The sequence below is a fragment of the Anoplophora glabripennis genome, unplaced genomic scaffold, assembly GCF_000390285.2.
Source record: "Anoplophora glabripennis isolate ALB-LARVAE unplaced genomic scaffold, Agla_2.0 scaffold282, whole genome shotgun sequence".
Classification (NCBI taxonomy): domain Eukaryota; kingdom Metazoa; phylum Arthropoda; class Insecta; order Coleoptera; family Cerambycidae; genus Anoplophora; species Anoplophora glabripennis.
The window spans coordinates 249,736-272,853 of record NW_019417443.1 but is presented as its reverse complement, the minus strand read 5'-3'; the positions used below and the strand labels follow the sequence as shown (position 1 = coordinate 272,853).

Sequence of the window (23,118 nt, the reverse complement as noted above, 5' to 3'; positions counted from 1 at the left end):
GATAACATAAATAAAATAATACCTACAATTGATTTATGGGCGATTAATAAAAAGAGACATAATAATATAAGAAAAACATACCCGCCACCTTAATTAATATGTACATAGCGAAGCAACGGTTAATCACAAGAAAATTTTAATTAGCTCGTAAAAATAAAACAAAACATAAAACAAGATAAAGAGAAAACAATGAAATTATTAATTATTATAAAAGTAATAATAACTACGAACTCTGGTGTTAAAATATTGTAACAGTGGCATACAGTCAATGTTATTATTAAAGTAGTTTAAGTATATAAAAATAAGACATTCATAATTCCTTCCCAAAAAAGTGGGTTGGGCCTTGGACCAGACCAATGTCTCCTAGTACTTTGACCCATTAAATCAGAAACTAAAATCAGAATTCCCGACTTCGTAAGCACATGACCCCATGACCCCAAGACCCCATAACCCCGTAACTCCATAGCAAGGATTGTGCGAGAGTGTTATGGGGTTAAGGGTTCTGAGGTCAAAGATTACGGGGCTATGAAGTTATTGGGTTACGGGGTTACTGGGTTATGGGGTTATGGAAGATTGTCAATTCACAATTATATAGTTTCGGACTTCTAATGTATGGGATATGTTCCCACATAGTTTCGTAGTTATATATACTCGCACGTCAAGGATATGGGGTTACGAGGCTATTGGGTTATGGGGTTAAGGAAACCTATCAACTCACAGTCACGTAGTTTCAGACTCCTGGCGTATGAGATCCATATTCTCAGAGTTTTATGGTTTTACACTCTCGTACATCACGGGTTATGGGGTTAAGGGTTTTGAGGTCAAAATATTCTTAAATTTGGAGGAAACTTAGGATATTGGTTTTATATTCAATTCTACTAATTGGTGTGCATCAATTTTTCAAATTATCGGTTAAAAAAATAAACGTAGATTTTAACGTCTCTAATGTCTTGACTTTACTTATGCCATTAGATAGTTAAAATCTGTGTCATAAGTAAATGGCTTAATTTAAAAATATCCTGTCCTTAGTATGCCCCATTCACAATATGAACCCATGACCCCAAAAACCACAAGACCCCATAACCCCGTAACTCCATAACTTAGAATGTGCAAGAGTGTTCTGGGGTTAAGGATTACGGGGTTATGAAGTTATTGGGTTACGGGGTTACTGGGTTATGGGGTTACGGAAGATTGTCAATTCACAGTTAAATAGTTTCGAACTTTTGATGTATCTACGTTCCCACAGAGTTTCGTAGTTATATATACTCGCACGTCAAGGATTTGGGGTTACGGGGTTATTGGGTTATGGGGTTAAGGAAACCTGTCAACTCACAGTCACGTAGTTTCAGACCCCTGACGTATGAGATCCATATTCTCAGAGTTTTATGGTTCCACACTTTTGCACATCCCGGGTTATGAAATTATGGGGTTATTGGGTTATGGGATTATAGAAGAACTCATAGTCATGTAGTTTCGAACCCTGACATATGAGAGCAATGTTTCCACAGAGTTTTATGGTTCTATGGTTTTTATTACGGGGTTATGGGGTTTGGGGTTACTGGGTTATGGAAGTCTGTCAATTCACAATTATATAATTTCGGACTTCTGATATATGGGATCCGTATTACCACAAGCTTTCGTAGTTATACATCCTCGCACGTCAATGATATGGGGTTACGGGGTTATTGGATTATGGGGTTAAGGAAACCTGTCATGTAGTTTCGGACTCTTGACGTATTTTCGGAGTTTTATGGTTCTACACTCTTGCACATCTCGAGTTGTGGGGTTAAGGGTTCTGGGGTCAAGGATTACGGGGTTTTGAAGTTATGGGGTTATGGGGTTACGGGGTCATGAAGCTACGGAGTTATGGTGCAATAAGATCATTTTTCTTATTACTTTCTGTATCAAAGTATTATGGGTCCAGATTGCAGGTTTGATTTGATTTTTTGATTTGCAGAATTTAAAAAAAAATCTTTTAACCCATTCCAAAACTAACCAATGAATTTTATGAAAAGGAAACCAAATTAATAAGCTAATAATTCTAGTTTAGAAAACACGAGTAAAAAGATACATTATTTTTACTTTTTTCATAAAGATAAAAACAATTTTTCCCTCTTTTCCACGTTATCCATGGGCACATTGTATACGACTTCATGAGATGGGAATTTAGGAAAATTTTTAGATTTCGTCTAAATTACCAAAAAACTTCTGCAAAGTAATAATTAAATATTTGGTACACATAGGCGAAATTTACAGGGTATATTTAAGTGAGCAAAGCGGACTTATTGATACTTAGAGACTGTTTATTCAGTCGCATTTATAGTTTTTAAATAACCGTGGCATCCTTGTCTTCTCGTATGAGAGATTTCACAGTATTCAGCGAGACCTTGGGCGGTATTTGTTGTTGCAAGCTATTTAAAACGGCTCGAAAAATGCAGTGGCCTTTGCGTTCAATTGTGAACGTCCTACTAATTAGCAAAAAAAAATAAATAAATACATAGTAGACCTCAAAACCCCAGACGATCTAGAGTGAGCGTACAAACAAACGGACGAGTCACACGGGCAATATTTGCCGTCCGAAAAACTTCAAAAAACAATTATCAAATTCTTATTTATTAGTAATGCAAAGATCGTTCACATGGATGGTGCATCGGCCCCGTTGCATCGCCTAAAAGCCGAAACGTCACGCTATGTCTATCTCACAAATAAAAACCGCAGCGGCGCAGCCGGGCGGGGGCGAAGGGTCGATTTAATCCTGGAAAGGGTTAGCTTTGACTGTCAAAACAAATGATAAGGTACACCGAAAAAGTTACTATACTACTATGTGTTACATTTTGTGGCAAAAGCTGTCACTATTGTAATTATTATAAAAAGTATTTTCGTATAATTCCACAAAAAATATTACTATTTCAAATTCTACAGTTTATATCTACCTTTGCGTTTGTAGTAGAAAGTAGTATGTATTTTGAAAATATCTGCTGAAACATATTTTACCACGATGTTGTTTCTATTTAAAATTATTTTCTTTTTGTTATACGAGCTTGTATAACTTTATAATATTAGATTAATTAGTTCTAGTCCCATCAGATACGCAGTCGTGGTAAGGGTTGTTCTTGGTGTCCATTTGGTTGTGAATAACTGTAGGTACAAAACAATTTGCACACTGTGTTAAAATTTCCTATTTATTGGTTCTTGTTAGCTGGAAAATGTTGATGACATATAAAGACATAAGACATAGCAATAGTTTTTAATAAAAAAGCTGCAGATTTTCCATAAATAACAAATTAAAATAATCCTCATTAGTATAATTTAATAATTTAAATGATCCTCAGGCATTTTTATTTAAATTTTCGGCAAAAACAACCGTTCAAACACAACAATAATTTGACAACTAACTTGACAAATGTCATATTATTTCAATTGTTTTTGGAGTGCTTATGGTCATAGTCAATTTGACAGCAGGTCTAATACGAGAGAAACTGTCCAAAAAATAGAAAATTGCAAATACCTCTAAAGGTGGTAACGGCAACTATAACAATGCTTATATGTCTTGAAAGGAAATTTCAATCTGCATGCGACAGAGTAAAAAAATACAGGGTGTTCCGTTTAAGTTAACAAAGTTATAGCTGTTCGAAGTTATCAAAATGTAACAGCAAAAATGAAACACCTAGTATTAAATGTTTTAATCTGTTGATATACCATAATTTAGTGTTATCTATGCCCTTCACAGGTACCAAAAATCCGCTTGATATCACGCTCCTGAAAAGAGTTACTAGCATATCCGCGAACCATTGCATCTGTCAAATTTTTTCTTTAAAAATTAATATCTCAAAATCAATAACTCCTAGGTATAAAGAATATTTAATTTAAGTGAATGTAATGTAATAATATATAGGGTGTCCCATTTAAAATAACGAAGTTAGTGTGGACTTCCGGTATAACCGGAAAAGCTGGAGAGTTCTAGATATTTTAGTTGTGTTCGTCGCAGGGACATTGCCATGTTGCCAAATTTTCAAATTTTTCGGAGCAGTACTTTCCAAGATATCGATAGACGCAGTTCCCGGTGGGACATCCTGTGTTCTCTATGTTGTTTTAAATAAAAAATATATTTACTTCTTGTTAATTTGTTCTTCAGCTCTTCTAATTTGACAGTAAAGAATATTCCAAATAAATAAATTTTATTAAAATGTTATTTTCATAGTCACTGGGGTTTATTCCAGCAAAATAAATCTGAAATAATATTTTAATAAGTATTTTTTCAAGTGTTTTTATTTCGAGTTTCTTTATTTGTTCTATTTTTCTAATTTTTCCAACAATGTGCTTATGAAAAGAAAGGAAAAACTGTTTTTTACGATTTTTGGTAATGACCATTTAATGTTTTGCATTCAGATTCCGAAAAATTATCCTTATAACTTCTAAATTTCACAATTTCTTCAAATTGAACAATTAATATTCTAATGCTTATAATTACTATGTAGAATATCATTTTCAAACCCTGCCAGGGTTACATCGCGAAACAGGCGTATTTTTTAATGCCGAAAATAGAATAATATAATTAAAAAAATAATAACTGTCAGGTTATGTAACTCCAACAATATTAAACTTTAGAAAAAGTGACATATATCGTACCTGTCTTTTATTATTATGCTGCCAGCTTGGCAGCACCACCAACGGCCAACAGTAGCTACCAATCGCGTAAGTGTAAAGCTACAAAATACTGGATTTAATCAAAATGACGCGCTAACGCAAGTGTCTCACTATATTGTGAAATCTTAAGTTGCCATTATTTTACTGTCCCAAAATTTAATTGTGTCATTTCTGAAGTATTTTTTTTGCTTAGAGTGCAATTTAAACAATTTAATGAAATTTGTGTATCTATCGAAATTATAGAATCGATTTATTATTAAAGTTGCGTCATAAAATATCTTTTTTATTTTCCTTTTTGTGCAGAACGATAAAAAATTAAAAATCTACTAAATAGGTGTTTTTTTTTTGGAAATTATAAAATAAAAATAGCAAACAATTTTATAATTTATTGGATTCCCTTTTTCGAAGTACTAAAATGCCACAAAATTCTGTTAAAATTTAGTCAACACAACACAATTCAAAAAACATTATAATATTCTTCGACTTTAAATATAGGCGTGATTGAATTTTATTGTAAAAAACCTCTCCGCCGCCAATGACTGCCAAAGTGAGATATTAGGAACCGAGCCCATTACATTTTTCTATTCCCCTCCTTGTTTAAAGCCGTGCTATTTGACTTTGCAAAATGCGAATGTCAAATGCATCTGGCGATAGCGCTACCTCGGACTCCCTCCGTCAGCGTCTTTTATGTGAATTTCAACGGGAGAGAGCGGGACGCACATATCGGACGGAATCCGTGTACAAAGTGCATTTTCGGCGGTTAATAAACTCATGTTTTGCACATTATATGCTATCTATGCAATAATAGCGACTAGACGAAAACAGTCGAATTTATTTTTAGCCAGGCGCGGCCAGGACCGGACTCGGGCAGCGTGAGTAATTAGCTGGAGTACAGTCATTGAAGCTTTTCACCTCCGAATTCTTTGAAACTGAACAGATCGACTTGAAATTTGGCAGATAGTTAGAGAAAAGGTCAATGAATATTAATTAGTCTCACATAGCGCCGATTGACGCTTCTACCCTGTTAAATAATAACGCTGGAAATCGATAGAGAATCAAATTTGGAGTAAAAAATATTCGAAAAATTTTTTCAAGAAATCAATAGTTTTTTAGTTATTCAAGATTGAAAACTTGGAATTTTTAGTGGAAAAAAAAACACTTTTTCAAAGTATTTTTCGCGAATAACTCAAAAACTACGCATTTTATTAAAAATTTATGTGTAATAGACAAAAATGTAGCTTACAAATAAACAAAGAAAATCGTTTTTTAAAAAGTGTTGTACGTCCTACACAAAGCGAAATATGGTTAGTGGAAGGGGACTTGTTTTGGGGGGAATACTCTAATCGATGTATTCAAAGTCAAATAACGGAAAAGGATTAATTTTACGTGTATAACGCTCCTGGAGTTTTTTTGTAGTACTCAAAAAGACCTTCAAAATAAGCACTTATAAAAGTTAATTACAGCAGAATTGAAGGAGTTATCGTCAAAAACAGATGAGTTGCTAATATTTTTTAAGGAAAAATGAGCAGTAAACGCTGTACCATTTCGATCAGAATTTAAATTAATCGTAGACCCGTTAGAATTAGTTTTGTTTTAGTGTTTTCCATACGATCCTGAAGTTAGACCGGTTTAGAATGCGTATTTTTTTTAATAATGTACGGTAAAAGTTGAAAACGAATTTTTCATTATTCAAAAAAAATTACCTTATTTATATAATAACTCTGAAATTATGAAAGATGCGTAAAAAATGATAGACAACAAAAATGTAGCTTTTTTTCAACAATTATTTTGCTTTTTTTTATTCCTATAGCGTAAAAAATAAAGGAGATATCGCCGCTTGAAGTATCCATTATAGTGAAAAAACGACCTGTCTCGAGACCTTCGATCCTTTCCCTTTAAAAAACGAAGGACATAAAAGGTTTTATATGCAAACGATCTTACAGCTCTTTAAAATGCTTTTTTGTAGGATACTATAGCTTCAAAATTGGTAAAAAAAATGACATTTTTTCGGAGCAAAATAGGCTTTCTCATTTTTATATATTATATTATACAAATAAAATAAGTAAAAAAATTTAGTGTGATTATTTATATGCAGCGTAGCAATTTTTTTATGATTGATTATATTTAAAAATCGATTATAATAAAAATATTTTACATTAATATTGGTAAAAGGGTAGTTTATAAGAGTTGAAAATGGCAAAAGTAAAATATTCTTTCATAAACAATATAAGGGAATTTTTATTTTAAATTATTGCACAATTATAGCATTCCAAGATTTAAAATGTATTTTTTTATCATATTTTTAGCACAGGGGTGATTTATAAGGGTTGAAAAGTGTTATGAGATACAAATTCTTTCATAAGCAATGAGGGAATTTTTATTTTAAATAATTGTACCGTTAAAGCATTCCAAGCTTTTAGAAAGTATTTTTTTATCATTTTTGTCAATACAGGAGTGGTTTTTAGGGGTTAAAAGGGAAAAATTCTTTTTTTAACCATAAGGTAACTTTTATTTTAAATAATTGCACGATTTAATCGTTCCAAATCTTTAAGAAATAATTTTTTATCATTATTTTTTGCATAGGGTAGTTTTTAAGGGTTAAATAAAGGGTCGAAAAGATCAAATATATCATAAAACATGTTCGAGAACATGGAACATTATTTAATCTTTGTTCTTGAACAAGATTTTTATCAATTAAATGTTTAAAACTTAATTTTTTCAATTTTTTTCACTTAGGGGTAGTTTTTACCCCCAAAAAAATAAAAAGCGTCAATCGGGCTTCTGTCACTTTTGAACTTGAGCCTAAGATGAGCCTTATTCTAAATTTTCATGCAAATCCATGCAGTTTCAAAGAATTCGGAGGTTACAGCTGATTTTCAGCTTCAATGACGTACTACTGGTGCCTCTGGGATCTGCGTACCACATTTCCTCACATTTTGTGACTCTTAAATTTGATGAAGGTTCGAAGATCGATCGAATTACTGAAATATATTTATATTTCAGTAATTTATACAGTGTGACTTAATTTTACTGTTGCGGAGAAAAAATATTAATGCTCGAAAATGTTTATTTTTTAACTGAACATCTGTAAATTGTATTACTGGATTATTTTAAATATAGGACCCCACTGGAAAAGTAAATAGGTATCGAAATGTAAGATTTTGACGAAATTGAAAACCGAAATATTTATACAAAAAGCCTATTTTTATTAATGTTTGTTTATACAGGATGTTTCATAATAGTATGTCTTTATTCTTTATTTCCTTAAAATCATGCGCAGATTCACCCTCCTGAATATAGACATACTATTATGAAACACCCTGTATATGAGGATATTGGTTTCTCTAATTATGACATTTTTACGAGTTATTTTAATAATGGGCATTCACAGGCTTGTAGAAGAGAAGAACTACAATTATTATAGCAAGATAAAGATTATGTGGTTATAAAAATTCCTGGCAGCAAGACACACAGTCAGAGCTGTTTCAGACGCTACTCTGTAACGATTTTAGCTGATTCTGGCACCTCGATCAGAAGACATGTGGCTATCATTAAAATTCCTGGCAGCAGGACACATAGTCAGAGCTGTTGCAGACGCTCCTCAGATGATTTTAGCTGATCCTGGCACAGGCATTACTTCGAACAAAAGACATGGAGTTGAAAGTTTACTTAAGTATCGGAAACGTACATTGAGAACCGTATTACGAATAAAACTCACGTTCTAAAAAAACCATTTTGGAAATTGGTTTCCGAATCATTTGCTCCATCAGAATCTATACTTGATAATCCTTCGAAAAAAGTTCTTGCCTCATAATTGGAGTTTCAGAACATGATATGGTTTTGAGAGAATACATTGTAATATTCGATGTTTAATAGAAATATATAAATTTTCAAAAATCTATAGTCGTATTATTGAAGCCACGTATCTAATTAAATTAATAGGCAACAGTTGTATGAGAGACTGTAGAAACCAAAATCAAATATCAAAGTTTTATGACAGTTTCCGAAAATGGCTCTATACTATCAAGAGCTTCTACCAGACAGCTAGCTATCCTCAATTTTTTGCTTGAGCAACAAATCCATTAACTTTTTATAAATATTAACTTAACGTAAAAGACAATGGAACCTGTCTGTACCTTGGCAAAAATAATGTAGATTTTCTGAAGTTTCAGTACATTAGTTTGCCTCGGCACTGTCATAGTGACCCCCTAAATATATGGTCAAAAAATCAGGTCGATAGGTGATAAACAATTTCCAATTCGAAAGAAATTTAAAACTGTCCATTCCATTCGCAGAGCATCTTTGACGTCACACCACTCGACTTGCTCGATGCAGCGTCTCAATGTATCTATTTGTTGTATAGTTTTACTTTTTTCCCTGTCTATTGGCATTTTTTCGCACGTGAAAAAAAAATATTTAGAGAAAACTTTGTGGCAAAAAGATGAACTCACTGATTTTTTACTCCTGTGTCAAATTTGATTTTAATTCATGTGCTTTGCAACATGAAATGAGTCTTGTGAATGTTCTTTATTTTACTGCTAGAGAGACAACCTTTTTAAGGCTTCCCTTATACTTTAACTCCTCAAAAAATCTGTGGGTTATAAATCTGGTGATATTGGCGGCCATGTCTTCTTTGTAACTCACCGAAATTCATGATTTTCGAGAACTTGAATGAAAATATCAAGTTACAAGATGGCAAGGTGTTTTTCTCGACTCATATATATAATGACCAAAGTCGACTGAAAAACTTTGTGTACCAAACTAAAGTAAACCAAGATGAAGCGCGTTGAGTAACTTTCGGTTACCACCGCAACTAAAAATAATTATAATTCAGAGGTTAAACGTGTTTATCGAGAAATGCAAATGATAAACAAATGCTTTTGCGATGCAGCAACTGCATACGTTTGTCAATAGACGAACCAGCAGCGGCGGTCACCTACGCAAGTGAAATATTAATAATATTTTTTAGAAGTGAGGCAATAAAGTAAAGGTGCAACGAATCCCAAGCAGACGCGATAGTTGGCTTTTAAGGAGTGCTGTCGGCTATTTGGACCCACCAAATACGTATACGTCATTATAGAATTTTTATGTCTTGTATTTTTTATACAGTGTGTCCCCAGGATGGGGACCGCACTCTTGTAAACTTTTTTATTGTTGATTTCTCGAGAAAAAGTTATTCTTGATAAAAAGTTTTNCTCGATCAGAAGACATGTGGCTATCATTAAAATTCCTGGCAGCAGGACACATAGTCAGAGCTGTTGCAGACGCTCCTCAGATGATTTTAGCTGATCCTGGCACAGGCATTACTTCGAACAAAAGACATGGAGTTGAAAGTTTACTTAAGTATCGGAAACGTACATTGAGAACCGTATTACGAATAAAACTCACGTTCTAAAAAAACCATTTTGGAAATTGGTTTCCGAATCATTTGCTCCATCAGAATCTATACTTGATAATCCTTCGAAAAAAGTTCTTGCCTCATAATTGGAGTTTCAGAACATGATATGGTTTTGAGAGAATACATTGTAATATTCGATGTTTAATAGAAATATATAAATTTTCAAAAATCTATAGTCGTATTATTGAAGCCACGTATCTAATTAAATTAATAGGCAACAGTTGTATGAGAGACTGTAGAAACCAAAATCAAATATCAAAGTTTTATGACAGTTTCCGAAAATGGCTCTATACTATCAAGAGCTTCTACCAGACAGCTAGCTATCCTCAATTTTTTGCTTGAGCAACAAATCCATTAACTTTTTATAAATATTAACTTAACGTAAAAGACAATGGAACCTGTCTGTACCTTGGCAAAAATAATGTAGATTTTCTGAAGTTTCAGTACATTAGTTTGCCTCGGCACTGTCATAGTGACCCCCTAAATATATGGTCAAAAAATCAGGTCGATAGGTGATAAACAATTTCCAATTCGAAAGAAATTTAAAACTGTCCATTCCATTCGCAGAGCATCTTTGACGTCACACCACTCGACTTGCTCGATGCAGCGTCTCAATGTATCTATTTGTTGTATAGTTTTACTTTTTTCCCTGTCTATTGGCATTTTTTCGCACGTGAAAAAAAAATATTTAGAGAAAACTTTGTGGCAAAAAGATGAACTCACTGATTTTTTACTCCTGTGTCAAATTTGATTTTAATTCATGTGCTTTGCAACATGAAATGAGTCTTGTGAATGTTCTTTATTTTACTGCTAGAGAGACAACCTTTTTAAGGCTTCCCTTATACTTTAACTCCTCAAAAAATCTGTGGGTTATAAATCTGGTGATATTGGCGGCCATGTCTTCTTTGTAACTCACCGAAATTCATGATTTTCGAGAACTTGAATGAAAATATCAAGTTACAAGATGGCAAGGTGTTTTTCTCGACTCATATATATAATGACCAAAGTCGACTGAAAAACTTTGTGTACCAAACTAAAGTAAACCAAGATGAAGCGCGTTGAGTAACTTTCGGTTACCACCGCAACTAAAAATAATTATAATTCAGAGGTTAAACGTGTTTATCGAGAAATGCAAATGATAAACAAATGCTTTTGCGATGCAGCAACTGCATACGTTTGTCAATAGACGAACCAGCAGCGGCGGTCACCTACGCAAGTGAAATATTAATAATATTTTTTAGAAGTGAGGCAATAAAGTGAAGGTGCAACGAATCCCAAGCAGACGCGATAGTTGGCTTTTAAGGAGTGCTGTCGGCTATTTGGACCCACCAAATACGTATACGTCATTATAGAATTTTTACGTCTTGTATTTTTTTATACAGTGTGCCCCCAGGATAGGGACCGCACTCTTGTAAACTTTTTTATTGTTGATTTCTCGAGAAAAAGTTATTCTTGATAAAAAGTTTTACTTATCTTGGGAAGCTATGGGCAGTAATGAAATATGTAATGAAACATACAGGGCGTCCAGAAAATTTCAAAATGTGAAATTTTCCCTAAGAAAAGTGCCTTTAATTTTTGTTTTCGTTAAAAAGTTGTTCGAAAACTCCTGTTTTTTAACTTTGTCCTTTCAAAACTTAAAAGCTTAACAGCCGTTCTGCAAATATTAAGAAAATACTATACTTTTTTTTATAAATTTCAACACCCTGTATCTTTGTAAGGAGGTATTTTGGAACAAAGGTCTATTTGACCAATTATTTTGTTCTGGCGAGAATTTTCGGTTAAACCTTTTACACTTAATTATGCCTCACCCTGTATAGTACGGCCTATTAAAGAAACCTGTAATAATTAGGCGCGTTGGTTTTTAGATTACAAATTTTTAAAAAATCTGCGTAAAATGTACCCAATAGGTATTTCGCCATTTTCAAATGATGATTTTTCATTGTTATTCAAATTATTATTATTATTAGTATTATTACCCTTGTAACTATTATTATAAGCGAATTATGAGGCCCCTGGTAGCACCATCACAGTTCGACGAAACTAATTTCCTTCGCCGGAATTTTTGTTTACCGAAAACCCATCTTGCGGTCGACTATTTGTTGTTCTATCAGTGTTTATTTTTAACTTATTTATTGTTATCGTCTAGCGCGCCGTTTTCCGTCTCTCTTTGTCCTGACCTACAACCACAATAATGTAATTAACTTATTTTTAGTTGGCTCTGCGAAAAATAACTAACCGTTTCGTGAATCATTCATTAGTTTAAGTCGAAAACGGAGTACTGTTTTTAACACGATTCGCCTAATGCAAAAATCGTCGAGTGCAGGGACGTACTCGGGAATTTTCAACCAGAAACAAAAACCAGAAAACGGTTCTAAGGGCTATGTACTGGGTGTTCTGTTATTGAATTAATTTAAAGCTTAAAAATAGAACTGATGATTAAAATTATCTAAAAATATCCCAAAGAAATGCCCGAGATTAGAAAACTGCGACTTTAGTTAAAAATCAATTAAAGGATAAATTTTGCATATTTTATTTATTTTTTTTTTTAAATTGAACATGTATTTTGTTTGCAAAGGTCTGTATTTTTTCATCAAAAAATGTTAAAAATCGAAGGCGAAAAAAAATCTAAATTTTTTTTGAAATTTTGTTTACAATATTCACCATGCGAGACAATCATAAAAAAAATGTCCTTTTTCCACACCGATTTCTACCTTATTTTCAAATGTCAATTTAAAAATAAATTGCAGAAAGTTATATTTTCTTTCGTAAATGTCCAATATTTACTGAGTTCTCTAACGCAAAAATCATTTCCACGCGCTATAATTAGAAAAAAAAACAGTTTTTTTTTCAAAACTGATCCAAAAATGTTTTCTGTATATTATTCGATTTTTTGTATTACCATAAAAAAAATAAGAGTTAACTTTCAAATACCCTCGAATGCGAGTTAAATTCGTCAAACCAACACCGGACTCAGCGACCCCAAAAATGTAAGAGTATGGTGGTCTAGTCTATCATACACGTTGATTTTTTTTTTTGCTTTGGGACTGTGTTATTAGAAAGACTTAGATCCCTTTATGTGAGTAAAAAATTCTTATTAGCGCTTCTTCATTCAAGGTCACTGGAAACGGCTAAATGAGATCAAAACATTTCCAAGAAAAAGTTCTTTTCTCTACAAATTAAACAAAACATGCAGAAAATAACACAGCCACACAAAAAAAGTTGTCTGTACTTTTCATGCGACATATGTTATTCGAAGTATTTTTGCCTCCCGATCACGGCTCTGGTGTCAGAATTGAGCTATCAGATCACAGGAATTTCATAACCTCAAAAAACAGGTCGAAAATAGCAAAAATTCACGAAAAAGTGCTAGGAAAAATAGAAAATCCACAGTCAGAATTGATGGTTCTTTTTCTAACCTCAAAAAAAACGGGTCAATTAAGGTCAGATATCACGAATTTAAAAAAAAATAACAAATTCGCGCTAAGTTTGGTATACATGGGTTTTCTGGGTCGCTGATCACCGATCCGAGGTCAATTTTGCAAATTTCAAGATGGCGGATCCAAGATGGCCGACCAAATTTTAAAAAAATAACAGATTCGAGTCAAATTTGGTATACGGGGATCTTAACTATATAAATGAGCATTTGAATATAGAAAAATAATTTTTGTATTTTCCCTAGCACTTTTTCGTGAATTTTGCTATTCTTGACCTGTTTTTTAAGGTTAGGATATTCCTATGATGTGATAGCTCAATTTGACAACGGATTCGTGTTCAGGAGGCAAAAATACTACTGATGACATATGTCGCATGAAAAGTACACACAACTTTTTTTTTGTGTGGGTGTGTAATCATTAATGAACATAAAACTAGTAGATTTAACTCGTTATTTGTAATCAAACATCGGAGANAATACCCGAGATTAAAAAACTGCGACTTTTGTTAAAAATCAATTAAAGGATAAATTTTGAATCTTTTATTAAATTTTTTAAATTGAAAATGAATTTTGTTTGCAAAAATCCGTATTGTTTCATCAAAGAATGTTAAAAATCGAATCGAAAAACGAAGAAAATAAAAAAAAATTGTTGAAATTTTGTTTTTACGATATATTCACAATGCGAGATAATCATACAAAATTGCACTTTCTTTTGCACCGGTTTCTACCTTATTTTCAAAAGTCACTTTAAAAATTAATTGCAAAAAGTTGTATTTTCTTCCGTAAATGTTAAATTATTTACTAAAGTTCTCTAGCACAAAAATCTTTTCCACGCGCTATAATTAGAAAAAAAAACAGTTTTTTTCAAATCTGATCTGATCCAAAAATGTTTTCTGCATATTAAATTTTTTTACCCTTTAATTTTTGTGACTAGTGTACTTTTATAGTATACTCGTATTTTTACAATCAGTCAACCACATACCGGAACAAAAATTGTATTACCATAAAAAATACAAGAGTTGACTTTCAAATATTCTCGTTAAATTCGTCAAACCGACACCGGATTCAGCGACCCCAAAAATGTAAGAGTATGGTGGTCTAGTCTATCACACGTCGATTTTTTTTTCTTTGGGACTGTGTTATTAGAGACTTCATTCAAGGTCACCGGAAACGGCTAAATGAGATCAAAGTGTTGACAACGGAGTGAATCTGCTGTTAAAAATATTACCAAGAAAAAGTTCTTTTTTCTGTAAATTAAACAAAACATACAGAAAATAACACAGCCACACAAAAAAAGATGTCTGTACTTTTCATGCGACATATGTTATTTGTAGTATTGCCGTATTGCCTCCTGATCACGAAAACGGTGTCAGAATTGAGCTATCACATCACAGGAATTTCCTAACCTCAAAAAAACAGGTCAAAAATAGTAAAAATTTTCGAAAAAGTGCTAGGAAAAATACAAAATCCACGGTGAGAATTGATGGTTCTTTTTCTAACCTCAAACAAAAACGGGTCAATTAAGGTCAGATATCATAAATGTTCAAAAAATAACAAATTCGCTCTAAGTTTGGTATACATGGGTTTTCTGGGTTGCTGATGAATCCAAGGTCAATTTTGCAAATTTCAAGATGGCGGATCCAAAATGGCCGACCAAATTTAAAAAAATAACAGATTCGCGTCAAATTTGGTCTACGGGGATCTTAACCATATAAATGAACATTTGAATATAGAAAAAAAAAAATATTTTTTTCCTAGCACTTTTTCATGACCTGTTTTTTAAGGTTAGGATATTCCTATGATGTGATAGCTGAATTCTGACAACGGATTCGTGTTCAAGAGGCAAAAATATCTACTACGGATAACATATGTCGCATGAAAAGTACACACAACTTTTTTTTTGTGTGGGTGTGTAATCATTAATGAACATAAAATTTAACCTTAAAGTATATCTAAAGACTAGTAGATTTAACTCGTTATTTGTAATCAAACATTGGAGATCGCAAAATTTATTACCACGTAAACATCTAACGATATTTATGTAACATTTGAAAGTACCCAGCAAACTTTAAACAAAAAAAAAACTATTTTTTCGTGGCTGAAATTCTAAAGTACCCGTCAAACAAAACCGGCCCAATATTTAAGCTCAACGTTTACTACTCTCGTCAAACACGGTGTCTAGCCGTCTAACATAACCAAACAAACTAAAAAAAAAATTATAGTAAAACTAACAGATCTCTTAGTCGGATCGCTAAATATTTACAGAGAATGTACGGTATTTATTTAAAAAATAAATCCGGCTCCCCAAATAACTGTCACACATGAAGGCATGTTAGTTTAAGCAAATATACAGCTTGTCACCTTTGAACTTGCATATCGCTATTTTTATTGCACGGTCGGGTGTGTACAAGCCGGCACAAATAACTGATTTATGGCGTGCGATGCGAAAAATAACGAATGGATTAATTTTTATATCAAATGTACGTGGAATGAGCGTATAATTCAGTTGGTTTTATTCTTAGTTTGCCTGCTACACCTATAACTCCGGATATTTTCGGAAAATATGCAGTTTGATTTAGTGTAAGTCCTTTATTGCTGCCAAAAGATACAAAGTAAGAGATAAAACATTGAAAAAAGTAATAAATATGATAATAAGAATACAAAAAAATATAAAAAAAAGAAGAAATACGTAGGAGCAGAAAACGACTCCTAAAAAACCCGGTACTGTGCCTGCTGCTGATACACGATACCGATTTGCCTTACAAAAATCTAAAATAACAGCCAGATTCCACGTCGCGACGGGACAAGTCAACAGCTATGAATTGCCATGAGTCTGGAAACGCCAGATGTCAGGATTCATACCGAACAGTAGTCCTAGAGAACTAGCGCAGCTATCATGATGAGGGATCGAACGTCAACTCTTGTGTCTTGTAGTCCTACAACCAGAGCAGTGGCCAGTATGTCTACACGACCCGGAATCAGACGTATTCCTTGCATTTCGATTCTTTGAAGCTGCCCTTCTTCTTTAGAAGGAAATTAGGTAAATTTTTTGTTAATTCGTTGAACGAATTCCAAATTTGATCATAGAGTTGCCTTTATCGCCATTTTTAACATAAAAAATACTTTTAACTTGCGTCTAAACTGGTAATATTCAAAGTCAAATCTATTTTACATTAATCAAACAACAAATTGTTGGTCAAGAAATTGTCACAGAAATGTTCAATTTCACTATCTAAACGACCAATACCCAAATGGATGGATCGGTGCGGCCTCCATGTTTTCCATACTTGAACCCATTGGATTTTTTTCAGGTAAATTATTTGTTTATTGTCATATGTCAACACAAAAGACAAATTTCGTCATTTACAGTTATATATTATTTTGCGAACAGGTTAAGCCGCAATTCTTAAAAAAATTGTAGCAACATTAATACGATTGAACTGGGGCACCCAACCCATCTATTCACATGATTAGATTTCTCCGAAGAACACCTACCATTCCAGGAAAACGATTTTCGTTATGAAATTCGCGGCTACGGGTAGGTTAGTGACTTCGCCATAGTCCCAAATGGCCGAATTGTACCTTTAAACGTCCATTATCACGCACGATGATAATTTGGGAACGTTTTTCTCTTATTTCGAGTCTCCGGGGCAAACAATGAGATCGTTTATTTCGCTACGACATCTCCCATCATTTGGCACGGCAATTTTTTGGGACTGCGGTCGGATTTCACTTAATGGCAAGATAATTTCGAGGAATAATTGCCAAAACGGCCGCTTTTGGCAGTAAATTACATTAATTTCGGGAAATGTGTTTTACAAATGAAATGGGTATGGAGATTTTAGCGATTTGCATATTTCTCTTTGGATGTCTTTAACTACATCAGCAAAACATTGATACACGTTTAGATTTAAAGAAAAAATTGTACTGAAATAGTGGTTCCAAATGCATTCTCGCTAACTAAAGATATTAACAGTATTCTCTGTATAAAAATTGTAACATTTTGACTTGTTGCAGAAGGACACAATATTACGTTTTTCTGTATTTATCCATTTACACATAGATCGACGTAAACGCCTAAGGATGAACGTGAGTTGTTCACTAAATCATTAATGAACGTAACGAATAATAAAGGACCAAAAATGAAACCTTGAGGAACTCCTGAGATAGCTACATACTCGACAGATTTATACCCATTATAAACTAAATGCTGCTTTGTAAAAAAATATTCTATTATAAACCTGAAAAAACTTAATATGTGTTCTGATACGCCAAACATATCAAGCTTTTGAAGCAAAATTGAGTGATCAAACTGCTACTGACTTTGTGAGTTTACTGTTACAACACTACGAAAGTATACAGGAGCCACTTGTCTAGTTAGTAAACTCACTTGTTACGTCCTGTAATAGAAAAAGGAAATGAGTAGACTGATCGTAGTAAGCTATTTTTGCCTACGAAAGTAGAATTGTTGAATACATCCTTTAATGTAAATAAAATAGTACCTACTTACTTTGTATATCCAGTTTTTACGAAAATTGGTATTTTTATGTTCTATATTTTTGAAACTCCCAAAAATGATACGCCCATGGAATCGCATTACCTGTACTGCCCCCTATTTTGCCACAAATATACAGGGTGTTAAAAAAAGAGTGTAAAATATTTCAGGAGGTAATAGTATGAACCAAAATAAGCAGAAAAGTCTTAATAAACATGGGTCCGCAAAGTAACGGTTGCGGAGATATGGACCACTATTCGTTTTTCAAACATTTTATTTTATTAGGAATAAACCGACAAAGGAAGCTTTTAACAAACAAAAAACAAAGTTACAGAAGATGTTCAAAGTGCCCTCCGTCCATTTCCAAGCAGGCACGACATCTTCGTCTCAACGATATTCGAACTCTTTCGAAAACACCCTCCTTGGTTTGGATTTCTTGACACTTTTGATTAATCCGTAGCTGCAGCTCTTCCAGGCTATTTACAGGAGTACCATACACTAATGTCTTCAAATATCCCCAAACAAAGAAATCTAGAGGGTTCAGATCAGGCGATCTTGGAGGCCATAAAACAGGTCCGGCCCTTCCTACCCATCTATGTGGAAAAGTTTGGTGTAAATGCTCTCTAACGGCCATGGAAAAATGAGCTGGAGCACCATCATGCTGGAACCACATTTGTTGCCTCTGATTCAAAGGAATGTCTTCCAAAAACTCATACAGTGTGTTCTGCAGAAAGTTGAGGTAAGCAGCGCCTGTTAATCGGTTTGGTAAAACAACAGGACCTAGAAACCTGTCACCTACAATACCCATCCAAATGTTTAATGAAAAACGTGCCTGATGTCCAGATTCTATTAGAGCATGAGGATTTTCGTCGGCCCAAATATGCGTATTGTGAAAATTAAACACTCCATTTCTTGTGAACCCGGCCTCATCAGTAAAAAGAATGTTTGCAAGAAAACGAGGGTCTTCAGCATCATGACGTAGAAACCAGCGGCAAAAAACCAAACGTGCTTGATGATCATTTATTGGATTTAAGGCCTGTACTCGTTGCACATGGTATGGATAAAGCAGTTGCTCGTGAAGGATTCTCCAAACAAGAGGACCACTAATTCCTACCTCGGCTGATATTCTCCGCACACTCGTACCTGGATTCTGCTCTACCAGTGCTAGAATTTCTTCTTCTGCTCTAGGAGTGGATACCGACCTTGGTCTTCCGGATAAATGGCACTGTTTGCTCAAGGAACCGGTATCACGCAATCTTTGGTGAATTCTTCCAAACATGCGTTGTGAAGGAATCTGGCGATTTGGATAAGCGTCAACATAAAGACGTCGCGCTTCGGTGGCGTTCCCATTAGCACGACCATACATGAAATGCATGTCTGTTAATTCTGCGTTAGAGTAACCAGCCATAGCGAAAGAAAACTTGTGCACTGAGAACAACTGTCAAATACGTACTGTTTATTTCACTAAACATCAACCAACTATTATAAGAAAATACACAACGTTTTTGCAAAATAAAAAAAGGGGCTAAAAAACATAAAACATTCCATATCTCCGCAACCGTTACTTTGCAGACCCATGTTTATTGAGACTTTTCTGCTTATTTTGGTTCATACTATTACCTCCTTAAATATTTTACATTCTTTTTTTAACACCCTGTATGCTGTATTTACCAATTCTTTAAAAATTGTTATCTAAACTCTTTTTGTCTGATGATGGGGAGCTATATTGGTGTACGAAATTGGTAGCAGAATAAAAAATGTAGCTAAATACGCTTCCCTATATCTTAATATTTAAATCGTAATTCACAACTGAGTATAACAGAAATCATAGTCGGATTTTTTTTTAATGTTGGGAAAACAGTGAGGCATATTTGGTTCCCAGAGTTACACAAGACTTCCTTTTCGAACTAGGCCTCGAGGTTTGTGCGAAATTAACGTCATATGGTGGTCAACAGCAATTGAACGAAAATGCAAATTGTTTAACAAGAGAATAAAAAATGCATAGCGTGATGTGGAACTGGAAAACTAAACGCACAACAAATTGAAAAGAAGGCTTACAGTCAAAGAAGGACTGTTTCTTATTAAAAAAATATTTTAAGTTACATACAAGGAGTCCAAAATAACTGGTAAAGTTTTTAACATGTATTTGATTCATTCAGCAAAAGCAACAATTTCTATATCATTTTTTTTCAAATATTCATACTCTTTTTCGATATTTTGTACCTATTAAGTGTTGCTATGAATTAAAGACACGCGTAAGAAACGAGAATGTTTTATGGAATCAATAATTATTATTTAAAAAAAAAATAATTTTAAAACATGAGATCTGAAAATTGAGGGTTTTCAAAAAAAATATTATACAGAAAATTTTACTTTTGATGAGTTGTATTTTGACACTTATTTCTGGGACACCCTGTATATAACGTGTAAAGAGCTGTCAGTAACATGGTTTAACTAAAATTCTAATTTTATTAATGGTCTTATCGAAATTATTCTGTTGTTTCAAACATTTTTTAAACTTAAAATCGAAACTTGACTATTTTCGATGATATCTACGAGCCACTTTGCCTTAATCGATTTCTTGCAATATCGCTTAACCATTATTTGCGTAAGTTAAATAATTCTTCCTATCTTCCAGCCTTGTGGAGATACCCATCTGGCCATAAACACGGAGGACGTGGAGGTATGCGATGGTACTGAAATAAATAGTCAAATTCGAAGCAATAATCACTCCAGCACCAACGGCAGCATCATAACAATGACGTTGAAGAACAACCACTTAATCGTGGAGACAGAGGAGAGAAATGTAAGTTACATATTTTAGTAATCTTCCATGGAATCGACTCATTAAATCAGCATATCTTAGTTTCTATGGCCAAAACACAAATAAGGCACCTTACACACATATTTTATTTCGTTTATTCATTTTATTTATCCAACGTTGTACTTTTCACTACATACAGATGTATTCTATCGCCTGTTAAAATTGAGACAGTCAAACTTCGAACTGTATAATTTTATTTATTTATTTATTATTAATCTATATATCAATGGCTATCACATATCAACTTAATAATATTGTTCTGTAGGACATAGAACAGGACAGCAGGGAGACCACCATGAAGTACTGCCCCGGCGCCAGAAACGGCGTGTTCGTCGTGGAGGTGCAGCAAGGTGTGAGGAGGAGCCCTGGGTCAGGGGGGCCAACTTCTTGCGCAGAACCAGAGGTTTCAGTTTCGATCAGTGACCAATGCGCGTTGGTGCACAATCCCCCAGATAGGTAAACTAACTGCTACCACAACGAAATATTAAAATATTAACTATTAAAATTCAATATGTCTTGTGCAGCGAAACGGTTTCTCGCTGATTATGACGTCACACCGTTCTATCGACATCGACGTGTCATATGTCGTATTGTCATTTATTAACCTACGTTTTATTTCTTTTGTACTATTTGTACCAATAAGCAATGATGAAGGTTTTTTCTTTAGGAACACTTACAAATATTTACGTATTTACTCATATAAGTTGAAAACTTTGCATGTTGCAAACACAAAATAAATCTGCAGTCAAAGAGCACGTCTGCGGTTACAACGCACGATGTGACGTCACATTATTTGCGCGTGGACCGCTTGTATTTTACACGATGTAAACTTTTATAATTAGAGAACAAAAATAGTGACGTAAAAATTTGCAAATATCCCTGTTGGTCTACAAAACGTGCTAGCTGTCTGTTAGAAATGAATATCTTTTTGTAGGTACAGCGACGAGGAGACCCTAGAAGAGTGCGACGACAGCGAGTACTACATGGAGACGGCATCCCCCAACACGGAGACCCCAGACTCCCTTTGCGCCCAACTGAAAACCGGTTTGTCCCAGTCAAACTCGAGCCTGACCCGCCCCTCCTACTGCTACACCACCCAGCAGTGCTACGACACCGGCGGTCGCGGCTACAACGTCTACGCCGGCTACGTCAACGACGAGCCGCTCGGCCGGCTGCCCGACGACACCCGACCGAAGATAATGGCGGCGGTGTACAAGAACACGTCGCGGATACACTGCAACAGCGTGGACATACCCTTAGCCACGCTGAACGGACTCAAGGAGGCCATCAACGATATCGAGAAGTCGTCCGACGAGGAGCAGGACGAGCAGCAGAGGCGGCTCGATAGTCTCAACCTGCTGAAGGCGTCCCCCAGGTTCGAAAAACCAGCGGCGGAAGCGGAGACGGGGTCTGCGGACCACGAAAATAGGGGGGTCGGTTGCAACGACTCGGCCAAAAGTTAAAAATTACTATAAATTACTGAAATTAATGCCGCGATGGGGAGAATAGAGGTATTAGGGCATGGTCTGATGGTTTTCTATGAAGCTTAGGACTTTGTTTTTGTGTCAGTTGCCCGCTATTGTCTCGAATGATGGTAATTGGTTGTATAGTACTGTTTTGCTGGCAATGTGACTGTGAGAGTCTGTTGATCCATAATATACTGGTGAATAACTGGTCTGCAATAACATTTCCAAAATTCAACGGAATTGAGTTGAATTCTGTGCATGTCAAACAATAGTACGTTGTATAACAGTTGCAGCCTTGTACGTGTTTTACAGGTTGGTTTTCAGTGACTAAAATCAAATTTCGTCCACCAATGACACTGGTGAAATGATTTAAATATGGAAAACAACATTAAACAACATTATATTATAGTGAAATGAAAAATAGCATTGCGATTCCACTATTGAAACATAAGGAGCTCATTTTCTTTGCGATACATCATTCTATGAATATTTTCTACTGTAACCGTAGAACAAGCAGTAGAAGAGATCAACAGTACGTAAGAAGTAGTAGAGGCAGCGTCAGCATTTTTCTTCAAAATATCCAACCCAAATTTGATTTTCTTTTGAAGAGCATCTTCGACATATCATTCAGCAACTTTGTCGCTTTTCCAACAACCAAAACGTTTCAAAGTACTGGTATATTCGCCACAATTTGCTAAGACAGTAGCTGCTGATGTGCGAAATGAATGTCCAGTACATGTTTCTGGATTTTCTAGTTTCAGGAATCTAGTAGGTATTTTTCCGAGTGTGTGTTAATAATACCTACAGAATGAAAAGTACATTTTTCTTGTAGGTGGTTGAGAAAAAACAATCAGA

At 34.4% G+C, this 23,118-nt stretch overlaps 1 protein-coding gene across 1 annotated transcript in view; it reads left to right on the top strand.

Moving 5' to 3' along the window:
* LOC108907119 overlaps positions 1 to 22,260 on the top strand; it is a 59,193-nt gene extending 36,933 nt beyond the window's left edge. Inside the window, exons 4-6 of the mRNA XM_018710649.2 lie at positions 20,612 to 20,779; positions 21,063 to 21,253; positions 21,732 to 22,260. Coding sequence (XP_018566165.2) covers positions 20,612 to 20,779; positions 21,063 to 21,253; positions 21,732 to 22,260 — 888 coding nt within the window. The remainder of the gene's footprint in view (positions 1 to 20,611; positions 20,780 to 21,062; positions 21,254 to 21,731) is intronic.
* Positions 22,261 to 23,118: the final 858 nt, after the last annotated feature.